This window comes from Falco rusticolus, chromosome 1, assembly GCF_015220075.1.
Source record: "Falco rusticolus isolate bFalRus1 chromosome 1, bFalRus1.pri, whole genome shotgun sequence".
Taxonomy (NCBI): Eukaryota; Metazoa; Chordata; class Aves; order Falconiformes; family Falconidae; genus Falco; species Falco rusticolus.
Window position 1 is genome coordinate 10,481,187 of NC_051187.1, and position 23,106 is coordinate 10,504,292.

Below are 23,106 nucleotides of genomic sequence, written 5' to 3' on the forward strand. Positions count from 1 at the left end.
TCGGCAGAAAAGCCCACACCAATGCAAATTCAGAGGGCAGAGATCTGGCACATCACTGCTACCAGATGCCCAGGAGTCACCACCTCTGCTCCAAAGGATGTTCAATAGCCGATACAGGGCTAGAGAGAAAATATTAAAATATAAATGTAATTTTTTCCACAAACAACTCCAAAGTAATTCATGGAAACACTTGGCTGGGAGAAGAACGAAGTAATTGCTGAATGAAGCCCCTTGGGTGATAGAAAGTGATTTCCATAAAGAACATTTCTAAGCAAATCAGGTTTCCGATGTATGCAAAGGCACCGAGGTGCACGAGGGCCGGCCAGCTGTCAACATTTCCCACGAAAGCAGTCATTCTGCTTCAATCAAATCATTTTTTGTTTCCAGGAATGTAAACTCACAAACCCAAATCTCCTTTGCCCAGCTTCTATTTTGGTTCCTCATCCTCCGAATCAGCACAAAGGCACCTCTGACAGGGAGGCTGCTGAAAATGGGACTTACCCCTGACTCACAGAGATGCTCAGAAATCCATCATGGTCATGTTCCCATTCCTTTCTACTCAACACATTGCTAAAACCTGTATTGGTACTATACATATACTTCCCCGAACCAACGACGCTGCTGATTTCTATGATAAATACCTGTAAGATGGCTGTTCTGTCTCAAATCTTGCAGTTCAGTTTTCTGCTTAAATGCAGTGTTTATAAGCTAAACATAAGAATATTGCTCAGGGTGTGATGACCACCAGAGCATTGACAAGAATGCTCAAAACCCAGGCAGGAAAAAAGTCTGTGGATAAAGACTCATCACCCAGCTCATGGCTGGAGGGCTCACAAACTCCTGCTCTCCATATCCACACCCGTCACAGCAGAACCAGGAGGTTACAAACCAAGAAGCCACCACTTTCTGCAAATGCATCTTTTCGAAGATTTTTTTTTCCTTCCCCATTCCAGCAGCGGTTCCCACCGCGCTGGTAGCTGGAGGCTCAGGGATGGGGATACTGCCCTAAAGGAGTTCTGCAGGTGCAGTGAGGACCCTGCCTCTCTGCCGGCGGCTTGAACCAGCACTGCAGCTCGCAGGAAGGAAGCTCCTGTTGCAACCTCCTGGCTCCCCAAGGATTTGCACAAGCTCTCTCCTTGCTGGGCCCCTCATGTGCTGGGAGGCCATGGGGCAAAGCTGACCCCCTCACACCGCCGCATTGCCCCAGTCAATGCCCCTCACTCCTCTGTCCCCCAGCTAAGGGGTCCCTAGGTCTAAACAAGGGGAGAGCAGCAGGCTTTGGAGCTGGGAAGCACCCAAAAAATCCCATGCAGGCTTCCCCCTCATCCTCCTCCCCTGCAGCAGCTTTCCGCCAGGTTTCTGCAGGCAGGCACTGTGTCTCTGGCCCTGCTGACCCTTTGCAAGAAGCCCAGTGGAAGGTCCCCTCTCCCTGGGCAGCACCTCTGCAAAGGCAGAGAAACTGTCCCTCTGCAAAGGCAGAGAAACTGTCCCTCTGCAGGCTGTGATCTCCCTTGGCCAGGTCAAATTTCCCCATGCAGGTCTACGCCTGCCCTGAAACCTCTCCCCCACCCTAAATCCACCGCAGCCTGCTGCCCTCCCCTCTCTCTCTGGAGACCTGGGCAGGAGGCACAGGCAGCATGCAGGAGTCCCCAGGATGCAGCAGGCAGTGGGATGCAGGACTCGGCTGATCATCCAGGAATGAGCAGGAAGAAGGAACAAAACAGGCTGGCTACGGGCTGCCCTCTCAGCCAGAGAGGTGCTGAGGTGTCCTTGCTGGGCTCGGACCAAGCCACACAATAGAAATCTAATAACTCAGCTCCCCAAAAATGCCATAAAATCGTTATCTCTAGGCACAGGCCAATGGCTGCGGACCACAGCCAGCGCATCTCCCTAGGATGGTTTTGCTGCTGTCCAGACTGTGGGTTTCTACTGGATTTGGAAACTCCGTCCTTACACAGACACCGAGGACATCATGTGCGGCTGTGCCCGTGGCTGCAGTGGCTCAGCTACCATGGCTCTAGGTGTGCTCGTTGCTTCCTTCTCCTCATGTTCACATAATGACAGAGCTTCACATCCTGGGCAGAGCAGCTCTGCAGCCTCTCCCTGATGCCTGCACAGCTTGAGAGGGAAGGGGAAGCAGGATCCACTGAAAAGGGAACCTGCTTTCTCTCACTGTTTCCCCGCCACGACTTGTGTTTTTCATTTCTCTGGTGCAACTCAAAGGATACTGAAAGATTGCTCATCACCACCTGAGTCCGAGCCTTGAGAAATTAAAATGGGCCACAGGGTTCTGAGTGGCAGATCTGACCCCAGATGTTCCCCTCCTAGAGAGGTGAAAATATAACCTTAAATGACCTGATCGGGCAATGTGCCGGAGGTTTCTTGGCAGGCTCTGAGATGGAAGGGCTCCAGAGCTGTCACACTTTCAGCAGGCGAACACTTGTCTAAGCTGCACTTCCCTGTGCTCCTGCCCCGTGCAAGGGCTCGGGGTGGCTGCAGCAAACCCACTCTAACTCCTGGCTCTTTTCCACCTCCTTTCTCAGGTGCCTTTTTCCATGGAGAAAGTCTGATCCTGGTACTGGAAATCATGGCTCAGGCTCCCACACTGACACTGATGCTCTGGGTGACAAGAGTGGGTCACTCAGCCCTCTGTGCCTCAGTTTCCCGTCTGTGATGCAGCAAGTCTTGCTCTGGTTGGTCCATCCTGCAGCTCTCGGGACCATTTCTATTTCAGTCTCTGACTTTTGCATGCTCAAAGCCACATGGATGCCTGCTGGAAGCCATCCACACTTGTCACAGAGAGAAGCAAGATGAGTAGAAGTCTGGATAGAATTTTGATGCAGTAAAGCCAAACATTGTCCCCCTCTGTAATATTAACAATTATAGTGGCACTTGTAAGAGAAAGAGCCACACACCCCTCCTGTCCCCACAGCCACATCACGCTGTGGTTTGGGTTTCTGAGTGAGCTGTGCATTGCTGTGCAAGTGTCCAGTGCTCTTTCTGGGATCCAGTTTGTAGCTGGTGGTGGGTGAGGCAGAGCTGTGGAAAAGGGCAGGAAAGGACAAGAAAAGGATGGATAAATCACGGCTGGGATGGAAACTGAGGGCAGCCAGCTGGACCTCAGGGGATCATCCCCTTATCTAAGGCAGAACTGCTACATAGCCATCCCTGACAGACATTAGTCTGCCCTGTTCTGGAGCCTGCTGGGGACCGGGGACCCCCAGCATCCCCAGCAATGCCAGCATGGCTCTGTCCTTACTGCGACAAAGCCTCTCTCGGTAACCACCCTGGTGCTAGTGAGTCCCATGACTTCTCTTACTGCCAGTGGCTTATGGAGAAGATCACTTCATCGTGCCCTGTGACTATCTATTCTTTGTGTCAAAACACCTGCCTTGGCTCAGTCCTCCCGTGAGCACACAGCCCCAGTGTCACCAGTTTCCCAGCCCTTTGCTTACCCGACTCAGCTTGAGCCACAGCCTGTGGATGAGACGCAGCACCACGGGGACACCTCCCCAGCACCGAGTCGAGCAGAGGGTTGGTTTGCACAACCTCTCCTCATCATTCCTCTCCTTTCAGCCTGGTGGGCATTTCCCCACTTGCACTTAAGCAGGCAAAGATGCTCAGCTGCTGCCTTTTGGCTGCTGCAAGAGCTGCAGCCGGGCTTTACTCAATGGCCCCTCGAGGCAAGATGCTGCTGCCGACAGTCCCCTTACCCGCAGAGAGCTGGCCTGTCCCAGCCTTGCTGAACAAAAACCTCTCTCCCGGAGCTGGAATACCCTGGTCCTTACATGTCGGAGCTTCCTGCCCTGCTCCAGTTCCCGCAGGGCCCGGCAGCAGGGCGGCTCCTGGGCTGGACCACCCCGGGGGCCACCGGGAGCCCCGGCGAGGCAGCCCCGGTCGGGGGCAGAGCCCCGGCAGCAGCCGGGACTGGCGGCGCCTTTCGCACGGGCTGAGGTTTCCACCCTGTGTCCTGCCAGAGAACTGCAGCGATGGGCCGGGGCTGAGCACCGCGCTCAGCACCCCTGCCACCCCCAGCTGGGCCGTGCGCCCCTGGAAAGCGCCTCCCCAGGGAGGGGGCTGCCCTGGCAGCCTTTCTGGGGGCAGCGTGCCGGGGGAGCGGTGTGCATGGGCACCGTGATAGCTGTGGCCACGGGGACCCTTGCCCAGCATCCTCTCTCCCAGCCGCCTCTGAGCCTCCAGAGCCACCACCACCTTCCACTGAACAGAGCATCTCAGCTCCTGGTGAATCCCTTGGCAGCAACATATACATATATATAGATATAGATATAGATATATACACAGCCTGGATCAGGGAGCTTGCTCTGGGCACCGCAGGATGAAGACTTGATGAAGACTTGGCCATAACCTGTTGGCCTCGCTCCATGTTATGGTGGGGCTGAACAAACCTTCTGGGGAACCACCAGAGCTGGTCTCATGTTGGCAGTGTGCTGTGCTACCCCCAGCCCTGGGGGGACCCAACCACACTCCTGGGTGGCTCACACATCCAGATGTGGAGGCGGCAGCGTTTGAAGGATGCTGTGAACCTGGAGCATCTGCTTCTTCCCTGGTTTCCAGCCCAGGAAGTCATGAAGTCCTCGAGGCAGCACCCACCCAGCCGTGCCCACATCCCTGTTGCCCAAAGGCAGAGGCACATTTTGGATGCACATTTTATGATGGACAAGTGAGGCATCAGTTGTAAATCTGAAAATTGAATCAGTGAGTAGAAGCCACATGTTCCTGCATCCCTCTGGAGCTGGGCCCTGCCTCCCCAAATACCGGTGCTAAAACCTTCTGCAGGTGACAGCCCAGAGGAGCAGGGGACAGCCAAGCTCCTCAGCGGGGGCGCCTGGGGCTGCTGGGGCTCTCCAGTGGTTTTGCTCTCAAACGAGCCTGCAGCAGGTGCGGGCCAGGCCCAGGACAGCAAGGACGGTGGCTTCCCCGCTTCCCAGCACCCTGGAGGGGCCCCTCTGCCCCGGGCAGGACCCATCCCCACCCCGGGGCTGGCGCCGGTGGCTCGGTGCTGGGACCCCGGCAGGTGGCAGCAGGGCCCCAGGGGGACTGTCACAGGGCAAGGCGGGGGCGGGGGGGGGGAGGGGGTCGTGAATTCCTTTTATTATCTTTTTATTATTATTATTTTGCTTTACATAAAAATAGCCACCCCATGCAAATCCACTGTAGATGCATCTTGGGATAAACTGAACTGGGAGAGGGACGTTTGTCCTGATCAGCTGTGGCAGTCACCCATCCAGGTGACAGACTCACCATCCTCTGCAGGCATCTGAATTACGCGCCCGGATTAGCGGTGAGGAGAAACTGGTATTGGTAGGCAGGGTTTATCTCACCGAAAATGGGACAGAGCTCTCACCTGCCGGGCACAGGGCCCCCTGGCACCCAAGGGACAGAGGCTGCAGGCAGGCAGGGCTGGCCGGTGCCACCAGGGGAGGGCTCTGCTGCCCAGGGAGAGCCCTGCCTGCCTGCCCCAGCGACCTGGCTGCAGGTCTCAGGGTCAAAGGAGCCATCAAGGGAGCAGCAATGTCCTCTGAGGTCACTGCTGCCTTCAGTGGGAAAGGCTTGGAGCCATCCCACTTTGTCCTGAAGCTTGAGGTGCTTTCAGCAAAGGTCCGGAGAGGACCCAACCTGGCCTGGCAGTGGCTGGGAATATGCAGGGGTTACAGGAGGCAGGGAAATGCCAGTGCCCAGTCTCCTGAACAACCTCCAGCACATGCCCTTGACATGCAAAATCCCCAGAGGAAACCTCCCACGGGCAGCGAGCCCTTTCCGTGCCAGGAATTCACCTCCCACTCCAGTACATGAGACGCTGCTGAAATCGCATTGATTCCAACATGCCTTTGGCCATGTATTTAATGTTAAGCACATGCTTTAAGGGCATTTTCTAGAGGGCTGCAGGTGAAAGGATGCTGGGAGCTTTAGGGAAAGCAAACATTGATAATAACAGCACCTCACAAACCTTTTGGAGATCCCTACCAGTCTGCTTACCTTCAGACCCCAAGCTGGAATAAGTCCCAGGGAGGGAGTGAAGGGCAGGAGAAGGGGACAGGGCAGACAGCCACATCCCCAGTGGACAGTGTTTTGCAGGTCCTGGAGTGGGAAAAGATGGATGTGTTGACCAGGAAGCTGGCAGTAGAGGATGCCTGAGACTTGCTGGTGCCAGTCCAGGTTCAGCAAGCCCGTCACCAAAATGGGGAACTGCCTGCAAGCTGGTAGCAACCACAATAAGGCTTTCCCAGGGAGACCTCACTGCCCAAAGCAAGCAGCTGTAACCACAGTGTTTTCCTGAGCCCTGGTCAAAACATCACTTGATTTCTCTTGGGCTGCAAAACTGCATCACATTCACCAAGGGAACACACAGCCTTTGGGAGCTTTTTATAAAGTTACCAGAACACTTGTTCTGCCAGGTGATCCAGCAAACCTCTGGAGCAGACCCCCAGGAACCCTCCTTTGGGGGCAACAGGGCAGGAGGAACAGAGCAGGCAGGGCAAAGGGAGGTGCACGGGTGGGCAGCAAGTAGCTCTGAGTGAGGACCACAGCAAGTGCAAGACCTCTCCAGGCAAGAGGCCCCCATGGATACTCTGCTGCCCTTAAATCCTTAAACTTCAGTCACGTTTGCATCCCTCCCAGTGGCTAGCTTCATCCTGATGCTCTAATTCACATTTATGGTAAACCCACTCAATGCTTGGGACCATCCAAGGTCCCATCAGCGTTTCTAGGCTCTGATTTGCAACCTTTTGTTTTCAAATGAGGTGATTATAAAAGCAACCCCCCTGGTCTATCGGAGGCCAGCAAGGGTGGATGTGTTGCAGATATCTCCGTGCTCTCTGGATCTCAGGCAGTGCAGAGTTGTGTACCTTCATCTCTGTGTTTTGGGGTGGCACATAAGCAGCCTACACCAATAGAGTAACTGTCACAGGAACATTTTACTGCATCCATCACTGTGCACCTATTGATGACACCAAGTGACCAGTAGACCTGTGTCAGGGACAGGAGGAGGGAGCAGCGATACAGGCAGTGAGGTCCTGGTGCAGTATTTGATGGGTGCAAGGTGGTCACAGCCAGAATCCTTCCTCCAACGGGCAGCATCTGTGTGCATCGGTCAGGGTGACGGGGACAGGCAGCAGCACCCTGGAGAGAAGGCTGTTTTCCAGCAGAAACAAAACCAGGCAGTGTGCTGGGAGAATGGTTTTGCTTTTCTCTAGCACATGACAAACACTGAAAAACAATAGGGGATTACTGAAGCCATAGAGGGTAGGGATGGGGTATGAGCATGCCAGGAGAGAAAAAGAAGCTTTTACCTCCTCCAACCCCTTGTTACTAAGGCATCTGGGGAGAAAGGATGAGAACTGCAACCCTTTCTGCTGTGGACAGCAAAAAGTTTTAAAAAGGGTGCAAGCATCATTCCCCTGCTGGATATCTGGGGAAACCGATGCTGACCCAGGGTCACCCACTTGCCTTCTCTCACCATTGCCTCAAACCCCCTCCATGCTTCTCAGACGCTCTCCCCGCCGGCAGTCCCGGTGCTCGGGCACGCCAGGGCGTGCGCAGCGGGGATCAGCTCGCAGGCAGGCGACGGTGCCGCTGAGCAGCAGTCGACAGCGAGGAATTCAGCTCTGCAAACAAGCGCTCCCAGCTGCTCTGCCCTGGCAAGGGAGCTGGATGAGACAGGGTGGTGCCCGCCACCAGGCACTGGCACCCCGTGAGCTGGGGCAAGGGGTTGTCCAGATGGGCTTGGGATGGTGGAGACCCCCAAAGCACAAGGATGGTGTGCAGGGAATGCTGTGCCTGGGCAAATGTGGCACTTGTTGGCTGGGGTCTCACAGATGCATCCAGCCCCCATCGCTGACCCTCGCATGGACACAACACCAATTAATGACACTGATAATGGCTGGAAGTGTGGGGACAGCCCTGAGGTAAGGCGCCGGAGCTCTGCCCTGGCACTGGGGTGGGCAGCCCAGCATAGCTGGGGTCTCTGTGTAAACCCAGCCCTGGGATGGAGCAGGGCCAGGGCTCCGTGTCCTCGGGAGGGAGACGCAGGCAGGTTCCTCTGATAGAACTGTTGGCCCCATCTCCAAAACACCGTGTCTGGGGCTCACACGACGTCTCGCTGCCCAGCCTGAGCTGCTCTCCCGCTGCCTTACCACAAGTTCCCCTATTAAAAGGTTATAGCCTCTCGAAGGCCACTTCATCCCAGCTTAATACATACTTACTTATAATTAGGTTAGGATGGCTGCCAAAAAGAGACTGAATGCTGCAAAGCGCTCTGGGTAAGGCTCCTGAAAAACATGTTTCCCGCTGTCCTGCCGGGGTGACATGCCTTCACACGGGGCCAGGCCAGCACTCGTCCCAGCATGGTCTCGACAGTCTCCCTTTGCAAAGATGAGTTGGGGGTGCTGGAAGCCCCCCAGCACTCACTGTGCCCTCTCTCATGTCAAGAGGATGCTTTGCTTAAGGAAGATATAAACCCAAAACTTGGATGGCTGTTTGCATGACCCTCTTTGCCCAGACCCATGGGTAAACCCAGCCTGGCTGGCTCAGCCCCTACAGATCCTCCACTTCTTCCCTAAGGGAACAGGATGCTTTCTGGAATGTATTTTTTTATTATTATTTTTAAACAAAGGAAGCAGCAAAACACCCCCTTCAGTTTCAATGCTGAAACAGAGCCTGTCCCAGGACTGCCACAGTTGCAAATGGAGCTGAGCCCCATGAGCCCACTTATCACTGCAAAGCAAATGTTGGAGAAGAATTAATTACCTGGCAAAGGGAGTTACTAGATGGTGGGAATTCAGAAGCTCTGGGGACCCATGATTCAATAATCCTGCTCCTTAGGTAGCTGAAATGTCCCCAGCCCTGCCTGCCCTGGCCCCAGCCTCAGCCACGCACCCTCCCTCTCCCCCTGAATCTCTGCCCAGGTTCCATCTTCACCTTACACCGGCTTAAGAAGATCAAATTCCTTTTCACAGCTCTATTCTGAATCAACGGGGAGGAAAATTCCCAGCAAGAAGATCAGCATTTCAGCTCCCCAGTCTTTCACAGGTCCTATATAAAATTATGATCTTTCATTCTCCTAAACCATGCCTCTCAAGGTAGAAAGTCTCTACATGGGCCATTTTCTCATGCTAAAGCCAAAGGAACTTGCAGGTTGGACGGATCTCAACAGTGTTCATTGTGCCCAGCAAACATTTCTGTAATGTAGGTGAGGAATCATGTCTGTTCACATTAATTATTTTAAAGGAACATTGTTCATTGCTCATTGCTACTGCAATGTCCCTGCCCTTAGCAAGGCTGTGGTTTCACAGTTCTGGCTACTCTACCCTTGCTCTGGGCAACATTTGGCCACTGCCATAACACTAACTGGTTTGTCTCTCCATCTGAGCTCCCTTGGCACCAGAACTCCTGTGTTTGAGTTGCTGGTCAAATTTTGCTAAAGTCAGTCAAAGCAGCGAGTAAAAAAAAATATCAGTTTTCTGTGAGTAATACTGGTTTAAACTCAAAAGGAAAAGACTTTGTTGTTACCCTCCCCAAAAAGAGCCCAGAGTTTTCTGCCCAAAGGAACAGCAGGCAGCTCACGGTGCACAGGACTGCTTCAAGCTGTCATGTCAGGCAGCACCGGTTGGGCAGGGAAGCCCTGCTCAGCTCTCGCTTGGCTTTCCTTCTCTGCAGGAAGCAAAGAAACTTTTTGTTGCTCCCTGCAGAGCCACAGCACTTGCAAGAAGAAGTAGAAATAATAAAAAAAATCTGTCAAGGACGATTGATGGCTGTGGAGGTCATATTGCACCCAAAGAGCCCACCCTGAGTGTCTTCCCTTCTGCTCCGTTTGCTGCCAATTACCCATAGATGAGAGCAGGGATCCCTGCCAGGCTCTTCCTCAGCACGGGAAGGCAGCAGTCACTGTGGGGCAGCCCGTGCCGGGGCGGTGGCATCCCTCTGCCCAAGGGACAACCAGGGCCAGCAGCAGTGGCAAAAGCGCTGGAGTCCACCAAGCCTGGGTTGGCTGCAACCAGCACAGTTGGGAAAGCCAGCACACCCCAAAGCCTCCTTCCATGGGGGGCGGAGGGGCAGCTGGAGTGGAGACACTAAACCCCTGCGCAAAATGTGGTGTGCAGCCAGAGTTGGGTTTGGGCAGGGATGTTCACCCTGAGTCCCAAGCAGCCTTAAGGCAGGGGATGGGAACTGGGCTGGGTGGTCTTTTAGGCAGGTACAGAGCCAGGGGTCCTCAGGTAGGTTTGCCTCCAGAGACCTGGGACAGCAGGGATTTGTGAGTTACTCTGATGTCCCTCTATAAGTCAGGGCCACAAATATTTGATATAAAGAGAAGAGCCCTAACACTAGTAGAAAGTCCTTTGCAAAGGGTGGATTTGCTCCTAGGTCCCCCGAGATCCAAGTGGATGCTCTGATCATCTAACAATAAGATCTGCAGAATGGCTTCTGCTGCACTGCTGAAGATGTGCAGGACAAACACTGCTCATTTTTGTTGAATGGTTTACTGCACTGTGCCTTCCCAAAGCCCCAGAAAATCAGCAGAAGTCTCTTTGGATGAAACATTTTACTGAATAACCTGAATGTCCCCCTCCCCTCCTCCCCATGCAGATCCTCAGCAAAGTTTGTACAAGAATCTGCCTCCTCCAAGCCAAAACCTGTTTTCTTCACATCTCCCATATCTCAGCCTGGCAACAGAGCCCTCTAGATCCATGAAATCTGGGTTACACCACTGGTGCCCAGAGACATACAGGGTTTCTCCTGTCCATGGGTGCAAGTGGTCCTGCCAGGCCTCCACTGATTCATTGCCACGAGGTTTCTTCAGCTGTGCCAGGACGTTCCCAGCACACTGAGCTCCTAACTCACTTCTGGTATTTTTTATCCCCATTGAGCTCAGAACATTGTTGTAAGGTCACTGTGCTCCTCTTGTCCCTCCCACTGTAATATATTGCTCAGAAAGGCATTTTTCCCTTGAAAATAGCTTAAAAATATAGGGCAACCTTCTTCGGGATGCATGAGCAACTGAAGTCTGGAAGGTCCATGCACATTTATGGGTCATGCCATGTAACATCCACTTTCTCACCCTGATGATACCTGGGCAGTATGTCCCATGTACAGAATCTGGCAGCATTTTCCAGCTAAGCCACATTAATTTTTGTTGTGCTACATCTGCACCCATACAAATTAAACCATTGTTCCTGCAGAGAAGCACACAAATAAATCACAGGGTTTAACAATTTTACCATCAAGGAGTGCCTCTATTTTCTTGGGTATATTTGGTACCCACGCTGCTGCAGCTCCCAGCAGTGGCTGAATCCACCTGCGAGTCCCCAGGTGTGTGTGAGCCATTCCCGTACCTGTTTGGTACAGCTGGGAGCTCTCCGGGCTACTGGGTGTCAGGCTGCTCTGCTGAAAATAAATCAAATATTACGCACAAAGCTTTCCAGTCTGCCTGCCCTAAAGAAAACATTTTGCAAGAGAAAATATAGTATTCCAGAGGCTTATCTCACTTGGTGGCAATTCTGGGTGTATAATTGAAAACTGAGTTGATCATTAGAGGTTCACAGAGATGCTGAATAGCCCAGTGTTCAGTGGTCTCTGCCAGCCACGGTCAATTTACATTAAAGGCTTGATTCCTTCTACAGCCCACTTCTCAGCCCCTGGGAAATCTGCTCGTTGCTTATTCCTCGTTTGCAAGGACTGTCTAGTGTAAGGAAAAGCCTTGCCTCGCTCTGCTCTGGTCGCTGCCAGCAGTTCTGCCCAGGGTTTCGGCCGCTGAGCCAGGATGTCACCAGTCATGTGCATTTGCTGCAGAAGGTTCAGAGCCAACCCCATGCCCACCTCTCCCCCCACCGAAAACTGGTAGTCAGGCTCTACCCACCGTTCCTTAAACTTTTTTTTTTTTTTCATAAAATTTGTGCAAATTTTTCTGCATAAATGAGAGGAGCCAGAGGTGTGCTTTCACGGGACCTGCAAAGTGGATTCCAGGCCAGTGATCTACAAAGTGATCAGGTGTTTATGCACAAATTACACTTGCTTGGGAGCAAAACGTAAATATTAGGGCAACAATAATAACAAACGTCCGCCGAGAGCCAAAGAGCTTTAGGGTGGAGGATTGAATGTCGTGCAAATGTGTGGTGTGCTGGCAGGGACACCAGTCCGGGGACAACCAGCGCTGCCGTCCTGCCGAATTCCCTTGGGACATCTTGGGTAACCGACCGGTCTTTCTCCCGTTTCTCGGCGGTGTGTCCGAGCCAGGCCAGGCCGACCCGTGCCAGGCCGGGACAGCAGCCCTGCCACCCACTCTCTCGCCCTCCGCCCCCCACCGCGGCCACCCCCGCCCCGCCAGAAGAGACGGGGCTTCGCTTAGCGCATCCCCGCGCCGGCCCGTGGGAGCCCAGGGAATCATGAGATCCCCCCGGCTGCTGGCAAACCCCCGGGGGTGGCCGGGGGGACAGGTAGGGGCGACCCTCGTCGGGAGAGCCGGGGGAGAACACCGGCCAGAGCCCTGAGCACTCGACCAGGGCGAGCGGCGGCTGCGCCCTGCCCGGGGACCCGCCGTGCCCGAGGCGAAGGGATGCGGCAGCCGGCGGGGCCGTGCCGGAGCCGGGGAGGGAGCAGCCGCAGCGGGACCCCGCGGGGTCTCCCCGCCCGCTCCAGTCGATGTCCTCCGCACCTGCGAAGTGAGCCGGGGGCGGTGTGGGGGGGTGGCAGCCCGGTGCGCCGCCGGTGCCCGGGTTTAAAAGATCGCAGAGATATTTTCACACCTCAAACCGCCGCTGCCACCCGCCCCATCCCCCCCCCCACCCCCCGGCCTCCAGCCCCCATCGCCTTGATTTAGCCCTTGGTAATTAATTTGGCATTTCAGAATAGCTACTGGGCTGGATAATGGCCTCATTCATCTCCCCAGCCTAATCTGAACAGAATCTGGAAGAAAAGCTTTCAGAAAGACAGAAACTGCCATTCGGCAACTGCTCAAAAGAACTGTCACTCCAGGGGAATAAATCGCTCCTGATTATTTCAACCCGGGTCTTCTCTGCTTTTCCAGCCGCTCCCGGTCCCCGCCGGGGGGACGGCCCCCAGATATTGGGGTTGGGTTTCCCCCTCCCTCCTCCAGACCCCGAGGCCGGGCGGTGGCGGGGGAGGTGGGCCGGGGTCAGCGCATTGTTCCCGGGGAGGTGGACGAGCTCCGGCGCCCGGAGCGATTTGACTTTTAAAACAGGCTCTGAGCGCCGGGGCCGCCTGTGCCGGCTGCCCTCGGTGGGGTTCAAATAAAGCCTCTCGCCTCTCTCCTTCACCGGGGCTTCTCCCCGGCCGAGCAGATACCGGAGATGCTCCGCTCCCGGTGCGGATACCGGAGATACGGAAGATGCTCCGTGCTCGGTGTAGGGACCGGAGATGCTCGGCTCCCGGTGCAGGTGCCGGAGATACCGAAGATGCTCCGCTCCCTGTATAGGTACCAGAGATGCTCTGGCCCCGGTGCTGGTACTGGCTGTGCTCCCGCCCCGGTGGAGATACAGGAGATGCTCCGACCCCGGCGAGAGCGAAAGCACAGCGGGGTCGCACCGGGGCTGGGGCCGGCAAGGACCTGTCCCCTCCCGGGCCAGGGCAGGGCCGGGACTCGCTGGTGCTTAATGACAAGAAACTTACATCCGAAGCGGGGGGCGAGCCGAGGGGGGAGCATGGCCTGATGCCCCGAGCATCCCTCCTACTGCACCCTCCCTGGATCGCCCCAGACCCCCCTGCCCCGGAGAGGCAGACAGACACGGCACCGGGCCTCGGGGAGCTGCCCCTCGGTCCCCGCGGAGCTGCTTACATGCATTTAATAGCTCGAGGGCGAGGTAATTAGAGGAAAGCCTCAGTAAATCACGTTAATGACCGCAAGAGCCATTACAAACCCCGGGGGTTGTGAAACGCCGAATAAACCCAGCGAGAAGGGCAGGAGGGAGGCGAGAGCCGCAGCCCGCGCCCGGGCCGCCGGGCAGCACCGTCCCCCCGCGCCCGGTAGCGCCGGATGGTTGTTAAATTAACACCCTGCTAATGGGATTAAGCAGCACCTCGGGATGGCTAGGGAGGTTAGCGTGGGGCAAGTTTTCTTAAACACACCCCCACACCCCCATTTTTTGCTGTGAGGCGGGATAGAACCGTGAGGGCTGCAGGGGCCGGGGGGTGCCCTTTAACAACCCTCCCGGATTTTAAAGAAACGCTGGAATTTCAGCCCTGCCCTGCGCCCGGGGCCTGGTGGCATTCTGGAGGCCGGGGGCTGCGAGACGGTCGCGGGGGAGCGGGGGCAACCGGAGCCAAAACCGCATCTTTCCCAGGAAAAACGCTGGTCCTCGCAGCGGCACCTGCCGCGCTCCGAGCCGGCCCCCTGTGTGTCCCCCCCCGGCACGGGAGCCGGTCGCCCCGTCCTTCCGCCGCCCCGTCCCGCCTCGCACGGGGAAGGGCTGGTCTCCGACACGCGTGGCCGGAGCAGAAGCGCCGAGCGGGCAGAGCGGGGGCTCAAAAACGACGAGCGGGTATGCCCGTAGTAGGCACCGGTGTGTGTGGGGGGTGATTATGGCCCGGATTTGGGGCTCCCGGCTGGGCAAAGCGGCTCTCGGGTACAGCCGGGCGGCTCCGGGGCTGGGCAGCGAGCTCTGTCCCGGAGGACCGCCGGGCTCACCGGCTGGAGTCCCCTGGGCAGGCTCAGGGGGCACAGCCTGCCCCCGTCTCATCCCATCCCATCCCATCCCATCCCATCCCATCCCATCCCATCCCATCCCATCCCATCCCATCCCATCCCATCCCATCCCATCCCATCCCATGCCGGGTGCGTCCCCGGGGGTCTCCCGCAGCCGCTTCCCCGTTCTGACCCCGACGGTCCAGGACAGTATGGTCTAAATTGCCCCCTCCCTCCTTCGGGTACCCCCCCGAGCCAGACGGCAGCACCTTGCACTCCCCCCGCCCCCCGCAAATCCGGCTGCAATTCAAGAGCGGGGAGAAAAATCTCTGCGGGGTTGGGATCCACCGGGACTGTGCATGTGTGTCCCGGGTGCGCCAGGCGGCGTCGGGGTCCCTGGGCGGCTCGGGTGGGAGCAGCAGGACTGGGACCCCCCAGCCCCGGGCTGTCCGCATCCCCACAGACACCCCCCTCCACCCCGTCCCTCCGGCAGAGGAGCAGCAAGGGCGCTGGGAGCAGGACGGAGGGGCTGTTTCCCGGGGAAGAGTTAACAAATCCCGGCAGCGGCGGTGCTGGGGGTGGGAGTCGGGGGGATCCGGGGGGGAGCAATGGGGGCAGGGAGGCTGCAGAGCCCCGCTGCCCTGCAGGGAAGGCGGTTGCATTGCCAAAGACGTCCCGCTGGGCTAGCAGGCCCGGGAGCAGATTAATCAGGCACTAATTCAATTTACAACAACCACTTTTATTCAGCTCGGTGGCAAGGAATTCAAAGCGGGGAGAGGGGCGGGCGGAGGGGAGGGGGCGGAGGCCGGCCTGGGGCTCGCCACTGCCCAGGCAGCCCCCCGTCCCCTCGGGCCGCCCTGCCGGGGCTCGCCGGGGAGGGACGGCGCTGCCGTGCCAAGGCTTGAGTGACACGGGTGGGCAGCGCTCCGAGAGAGGGCACCTCCGTTGGAAAAATAAAAGTGCCCTTTTAATCAAGGCGGGAGGGAAGGGGGGTGAGCAGGGCAGCCGGGAGCCGCGGGAGGGAAACTCCTCCGCTCTCTCCCAGGACCATCCCTCCGGGATCTCGGTACCGTCCCATGGGGCAGCGGGTGCCCCCGGCCGGCATCACCGGGGTAGGAGGGAGGCGGCCGTCGGGGGGCTGCTCGCCCGGGAGCCCGGGGCCGGGGCATGGCCCGGTGCGGGACAAGTGCTGTCCTTTAACCCCTTCCTCGCTTGAACGGGGGCGCCGACAAGCTGCAAACCGAGGGAGAGCGGCAAGGGGCGCGGCGCAGCCCCTGTGCCCGGGCTGGACCTGGGGCTGCGCCGGGGAAACGGAGATCAGCCCCCTAACACGACCTGCCGCGGGTCCCCAGGCCCCTTAGCTCCCGTGTCGTGCCCGAGGACTCGACACTTCCCCTGGTTAAACCTCGCCGGCACCGGGTTTTCTCTTCCCGGGGCGAAGTCTCTGGGCCGAGACCCGCGGGGAGCCCCCCCGCAGCGGGCCGGTGTCCGGGAGCGACCCGGGCCACGGGGTCCCGCCCTGGATGGTGGCTCTGCCCCGGGCCCCCATCGCGGTCCGGCTCGGGGGGTCAGGCGCTACCCGGCCCGGCGGAGAAGGGGAGGCCAGCAGCGACCGCATGGAAGAGGGCCCGATCCTGTCGCTCTCGGCGTCCCCGCAGGTATGCGGGGGGCTCCTCCCGGCCGCTGCCCGCCCCTCCTGCCCGCCCCATGCCCTCGGAGCACCGTCAGCTGCTGGGGCGCGGGCAGCCGCGGCCTCCCCCGGCCCGGCCGGGGGCCCAGAGGTGTGGGCGGGGGAGGATGGCCCCTGCCCGGCTCCTCGGGGCGGCTCTGGAGCCCCTCGGCGGCTCTGGCGCCCATCGCCGCGGTGTCGGGGCGGGCTCCGTCCCTCTCCCATCCCCCCCCCGCCCTCCCCGAGGCCTGTGCGTGTGTCTGGCTGAGCCGCCAGTGGATGTCGTTGTTCTGTTCCTTGAGCGCGATGTCACTCCTTTAGCATGACCTCAAACGCGGCGGGGGCTGGGACCGCCAGTCATTCTCCGTGCGAGAGCCGGGGCGGGAGGCAGGCGGGACCCAGCCCCGCCGCCAGCCGCACTTTTGTGGTGCCGCCGCCGCCGCGGTCTCCCCTTTCTCCGCGGGGCTGGCCGCGAGGCGGGCGATGCTCCGCGCTCCCTGAGCCGCCGCACCGCCTCCCTCAGCCGAGTCGCCCCGCGGAGCTGCGCGCTCGAGCGGCGGCTCCGCTCCCTCGGTTGCCCGCGCCGCGCGGAGGTTGCGCAGGATGGCGCGGAGGGGCGCGGAGGCGCCGCTGGCCCTGCTGCTGGCGGCGGCGTGGCTGGCGCAGCCCCTGCGCGGCGGCTACCACGGCGTGAGCATGTTCGCCGTGCAGACGGCTCAGCCCGACCCCTGCTACGACGAGCACGGGCTGCCCCGCCGCTGCATCCCCGACTTCGTCAACTCGGCCTTCGGGAAGGAGGTGAAGGTGTCGAGCACCTGCGGGAAGCCGCCGTCGCGGTACTGCGTGGTGACGGAGAAGGGCGAGGAGCAGATCCGCTCCTGCCACCTCTGCAACGCCTCCGACCCCAAGCGCGCCCACCCGCCCTCCTTCCTCACCGACCTCAACAACCCGCACAACCTGACCTGCTGGCAGTCCGACAGCTATGTCCAGTACCCCCACAACGTCACCCTCACCCTCTCCCTGGGCAAGAAATTCGAGGTGACCTACGTCAGCCTGCAGTTCTGCTCGCCGCGCCCCGAGTCCATGGCCATCCACAAGTCCATGGACTACGGCAAGACCTGGGTGCCCTTCCAGTTCTACTCCACGCAGTGCCGCAAGATGTACAACAAGCCCAGCCGCGCCGCCATCACCAAGCAGAACGAGCAGGAGGCGGTCTGCACCGACTCGCACACCGACGTGCGGCCCCTCTCCGGCGGCCTCATCGCCTTCAGCACCCTGGACGGCCGCCCCACCGCCCACGACTTCGACAACTCGCCCGTTCTGCAGGACTGGGTGACGGCCACCGACATCAGGGTGACCTTCAGCCGCCTCCACACCTTCGGCGACGAGAGCGAGGATGACTCCGAGCTGGCCCGCGATTCCTACTTCTACGCCGTCTCCGACCTGCAGGTCGGCGGGCGATGCAAGTGCAACGGCCACGCGTCGCGCTGCGTCCGTGACCGCGACGACAGTTTGGTGTGCGACTGCAAGCACAACACGGCCGGCCCCGAGTGCGACCGCTGCAAGCCCTTCCACTACGACCGGCCCTGGCAGAGAGCGACGGCCCGGGAGGCCAACGAGTGCGTGGGTGAGTCCCACGCCGCGGGCACGGACACGCCGGCAGGCGCGGGGAGGAGGACAGGGAGAGGGCGCCGAGGTCCCCGGAAGGGCAGGGAGAGGGAGGGGAGAGCGAAGGACCCGGCGGGGGACGGGAAGCGAAAGGCACGGGGACATCCAGAACCCGGCAAGGGACCTTCAGGGACAGGGAAAGAAAAGCACGGGGACATCCAGGGACTCGGCAAGGAGCCTTCAGGGCCGGGCAGCGAAAGGCACGGGGACGTCCAGGGACACGGCGCGCAGCGCAGGGACATCCAGGGACACGGGAAGCGGGACAGGGACACGTAAGGAGACGGACAGCAGGACCAGGGAGACGACACTGAGGTACTCGGGGGCGCAGGACAGAGGAGAGGACACTGAAGGACCCAGAAGCGCGGGGCAGGGGATGTGAAGGCACTCGGGAGCGCAGGGGCTGGGACACCGAGGCGCCCGGCAGCGCAAGGCGGGGGACACTGAGGCACCCGGGAGCTCACTGGTGACAACGCCGAGGGACCCCGCGGTGCAGAGCAGGGGGCACGGGGAACGGGGACCACCGGCCAGGGGACCGCGAGGCACAAGGAATTTGGGGCAGGGGATACCGAGAGCCCCGAAGGCGTGGGAAGGGGGACACCGGAGGCACACGGGGGGGCGAGGCAGGGGACACCAAGGCACCCGGGAGCGCAGGACAGGGGTCACCGGGGGACTCTGGAGCGCGGGGCAGGGGACGGAGGAGACGCGGAAGCGCGGGGCAGGGGACACCAAGGCGCTCCGGCGCAGGGAGAAGGGACACTGAGGAGACCGGGAAAACACCGCTCGTGTCCGGGGAAGCGCTGGGGAGCCCTGGCTGGCTGGGAAGGGTCTGCCGCCCCCGGCAGCTCACGGCCGGGGCTCCCGCAGCGCACAGAGCGCGGCCCGGTCTGGGGATCCGGGAGGTCGCCGGCAGCCCTGCTCCCTGCCCCGGGACACCGCCTGAGCCCCTCCGCAAAGCCCCCAGCTCGCCCGGGAGGCTCTGTGCCCGGACGGGACGGGCTCTGGTCCTTCTCGGAGACAGAAGGCGGCCGGGCGCCGAGGAGGGCAGCTCGGCACAGCCCGCGGCTCCCGTCTCTGCGTCTCCAGGGGGTGCGGGCGGCCCCGGGGGCGGTGGCGGCGTTGTGGGGACTTGAACGAGCCCCAAGGCCAAATGACAACCGGGGAGCAGCCGGTTCGCTCCCTCTCGGACGCGGAACCCGCGCCGTCCTGGCTATAAGCGAGCCCCAGCCGGCGGGCTGTCCCCGAGGGGAAACGGGGCGTCCCTCACCTCTGCCCGGGGTGCAAGGGCGAAGGGTTCGGGGTGTTTTTCCCCTTGAGTCCTCGCACTTCCCGCCGACTGCTCACCCCGATCTTCCATCCCCTCCTCCCCAGCGGGACCCCCGTGCGCTGCTCGTCCCCTCCTCGCTGTCGTTTAGGGGGCCGGGGATCAGCCGTGTGCTGGCGGCTGGGAGTGACCCAGCCCTGGGGTCTGGGATGCGCCCCGGCCCGGCTCAGCTCGGCTCGGCTCGGCTCTCCGCGCCGGGACCCGCTGGCCCCACGGAGCGCAGCACCGGCCGCCGCCGCCGCCTTGTTTACATGGAAAACACGGCCCCGTCTTCCAAAATCTTTACAGCTCCGACGATAGGAAAAAAACCGCGCCGAGCGGCCGGGGTTGGGCTTTTGTTCTTTTTTTCCCTTCTCCTATTTTTCCCCCCCAAATCACAATCAGATGTGTCCCTTGCAGAGCGCAATTTCTTCGCCGGCGCCTCGTACACGGAGGCACGGCCAAGCTTGGGTTATCTGGCGGGGAGAAGGGGCCCGCTGGCCCCGGGGGAAGGTGCGGGGGTCCCGGAGCAGCTGGTCCCCGCCGGGCTGCGGTTCACGTCGGGGTGGAGCGGGCGCGGAGGGGAGATGCCCTTTCCCGGGGGCGGGCGGGCGGCGGCGGCCACTCGGGTTTGCCCCCAATGCCGAGCCGGCCTTTAGCCCCGGTGTGCCCCGGTGTGCCCCGGTGTGCTCACAGCGCCGAGCCGGCCTTTAGCTCCGCGTTTGCTTTCCCTCCGTCCTGTCGGGGTCCCCCCGCCAGGCAGCGCGCGGGGCCGGGGCTCCGCACCTCGACCATTCCCCAGCGCTGCTTCCTCCTCAGCAGCGGGTCCCGGGGAGCAGGGGGGCTCTGCTCCCCCCATGCCAAGGTCCCATCTCACAAGCAGGGACGAGCTCCCTGCGTGCAGAAAAAAAGTTACCGCTGTCAGCGATGCCATAAAATTGGGTGCGATCTCGGGTGCTGTTGGACCCTTTGGTCTACGCCACAGGGCCCTGAAGTGCTCCTGAAAACGCTTCTGTTGAGTTATTGTGCTGGCCCTGTGCACTTACCATCCTTCTCCTTTCCAATTTACTTCCAATAAAAAGGAAACAGTTCCCAGTTTCCAGTAAAACGTGTCACTTTTGTGCCAGGCTTTGCATTTCAGCCCATGCACACTCCTAGCCGCGTCAGACTTCTGCAAATGAAAATCACTCAGGTTTTTTTTTCCTTTTTTGTGCCGACTTTGCTGGGAAGTGAACGTTTTACAAGGATGAAGCTACCATAAAATAGTTTTTCCCCAGCCCGTTTCTGCCGCACGTTCACAGGGGCCATACCTATCAGGCTGCAAAACCAAGCACAGCCAAACAACTGCATCGCCCTGCCAAGCCCACACTGCCTGGAATAATCCCCCTAGATAAAGATCACAATAACCCTATTCAGCTCCCACCCACTTGCTCATGACCATCGGCCCACTCCGCTTTCTCTCCTAAATCCAGAGGGAAAGTCAGGCTTTGCGGTCACCCGAGGGCTGCGCACCCAGCCTGCCCCGGGCAGTGGCAGGGGACCAGCCGTGACGGTGGCGATGGTGCTGGCTGCACGCTGGAGGGATCTTCAGCCGCTGGAGAGGGAAGCCAGAGGTGGCCAGACCCTCCTGAGCAGCACCGATGAGAGGGTGGGTGAATTAGCCAAAATGGCTGAATTTTCCCCAAGTGAGAAGCGTTTACAATTTTTTCACAGAATTTGCTCTTTTTTCTGGAAATTTGTTGTGTTTTTTTTTTTTTCAACCAGAGAGAAAAATCATAGAATGTGTCTGCTTTGCTTAAAAATTTGGGTGTTTTCTTTGGTAAGCCCATTCTCCCTGCCAAAACCGAATCTTTGTTCCTATTCATGCTTATTTGGGGCTGAAAAAGAAACGCGCTGGAGTTTCTGACAAAAAGTCAAAAATTCCCACGGGAACGTTTTTCGTCAGCCAGATCTAATTTTTCTTTATCACTTCTTGCTGCTTGCAAGAGCCCAGGCACCGCACACGGAGAGCACAGGGCCTGGCCCAAGGAGATGCTCTCCAGGGACCCGCTCCTGCAGAAGGAGCCCAGCCAGCAGAGCTTTTCATAGATTCAGGTTCCCATCAACTTTACCTGGCAAATAACTCATCCACATAGAGCTTGGCCTTACTGTCTGCCTTTGGCCGGGCGCCTGGGAGCTAACATGCTCCAGGGAGGACACAGCTTGGAGACAAGCTTGGAGGTCTGTTCTCCATCCTCCCTCTCTCCAGCGTCGCCAGGCTGGCTCCGTTTGCTCAGCGTTGGTCCAGCCCAAAGCCCCGTGTCTCCAACCCAGTTTGTCCTGATGAAGCTTCCAGCTCCCCTGTGAGAGAAGATTGCAGCTGGAAAAGGCCTGAACTAAAATTTTGTCAGAGCTCAACTGCTGGTGAGCTTGTGTGGACACATGAAAATGCAGGCAGGGGCTTCAACCAGATTTCACGGTATCAATAAAATGTAGTCGACGCCACTCCACAATTTTTCACAAACCGCGATGCTGTTTGAGTGCTGGCAATGAACACAGGCAAGCACTGCTTTTGAATACTCCTTTTAGTTTGCATAAAATACTTTTGCATTTGCCGTGGCTGGAGAAAGCACTAGTAGCCAAACCCAGGCTGCAGCCCACTGACAGGCACTTTGAGAATGACCTCCAGGCTCCGTTCCCAGTGCCGGCTCTGGTGCTGCACAGCCCGTTCCCTGCGGGACTGGGAGATGCACCCGGCACCTGCACGTGTGCCTGACGTCAGTGGTGTTTGCAGGTGCTGGGTGCCTCTCGGATTTTGGCCCTATGTGATGCCTAGAGAGTGTTTAACAATAACAAGTGCGACTGCAGCGAGAGAAAGGAAACATATTGTGTTTTCAGATAGGGGATTTGGCACAAGCCGCACGTGAAGCCTGGTGTTAGACAGGCTCTGCTCGGCGGTGTGTGCTGCACTAGGGTTCCCAGGCTGGGATGTGTCTCATGTCAGAGCAATTTCTGAGCAACTCTCTCCTCCTGCTAAAAGGAAACTCCAGCTCAGACAAGGAGGGGAGCAGGAACTACTAGAGAACAGCCTGCCAAAACTCCCGATGAAAAACTTCCTTCCATGCAAACCTGGGGCTTCATCATCTCGGTGGTGGTCCGGGGAGGTATCTGCAGGGCAGTGCTCACTCAAACCACCAGTGGGCTGCCCTTCATCTTCATCACAACCAGGGAAAGCAAACCCTTCCACAGCGGCGTGCTTCTCTCACTCTGGTCCTGCAGAGGGATTTAAGGACTGTGGGATTTCATCTCAGGGAGTTCCTGGTGTCCCTTATTAAATAAGTGATCCCTTTCTTTTAGCCTGCATTAATCATCTCCACTTAAAAAGCCTTCGTGGTTCTCATCCCATCTGTAACTGTTTTCCCCGGGTTTGGCACAGTGGGGTGTGGGTAGTGATGATTCCTTCCCATTGCCCTTGGCCTCTGAATGGCACAAGGAGTCAGGCTGGTGGTGACTGATGGCTTCGGGCCCACGGGAGCATGCCTGCAGCTGTTGCTCGGCTGGGCTAGCAGCCCCCGATGCCTGTCTGGAGGGTCGGGGCACCCCAGGACCACACAGATGAGCAGGAGTCAGGGCAAGTCCTCGGGCCACCGACAGGTGACAACGGTTCACACTGGCTGAGACCCACCAGGGAGAACTGGGCTGGTGGAAGATGTCCTTTCTATCTTCTCCTCTCCTGTGGTGATTCAGGGTTTTGCAAATGGTCCATCTCAGAGGAGGACAAAGGGAGAGGGCTCTGCAGCAGAGTGGGGAGTGCCGTGTGGGTAGGACCAGCAGAGA

General features: G+C 58.9%; 1 protein-coding gene across 1 annotated transcript in view; it reads left to right on the forward strand.

Moving 5' to 3' along the window:
- The first annotated feature begins 16,581 nt into the window (after window positions 1-16,581).
- The window catches only part of NTN1 (netrin 1), a 103,064-nt gene continuing 96,539 nt past the window's right edge, over window positions 16,582-23,106 (forward strand). The window contains exon 1 of the mRNA XM_037409471.1: window positions 16,582-17,949. Within this exon, the coding sequence (XP_037265368.1) occupies window positions 16,926-17,949 (1,024 nt within the window). The 5' untranslated portion in view covers window positions 16,582-16,925. The remainder of the gene's footprint in view (window positions 17,950-23,106) is intronic.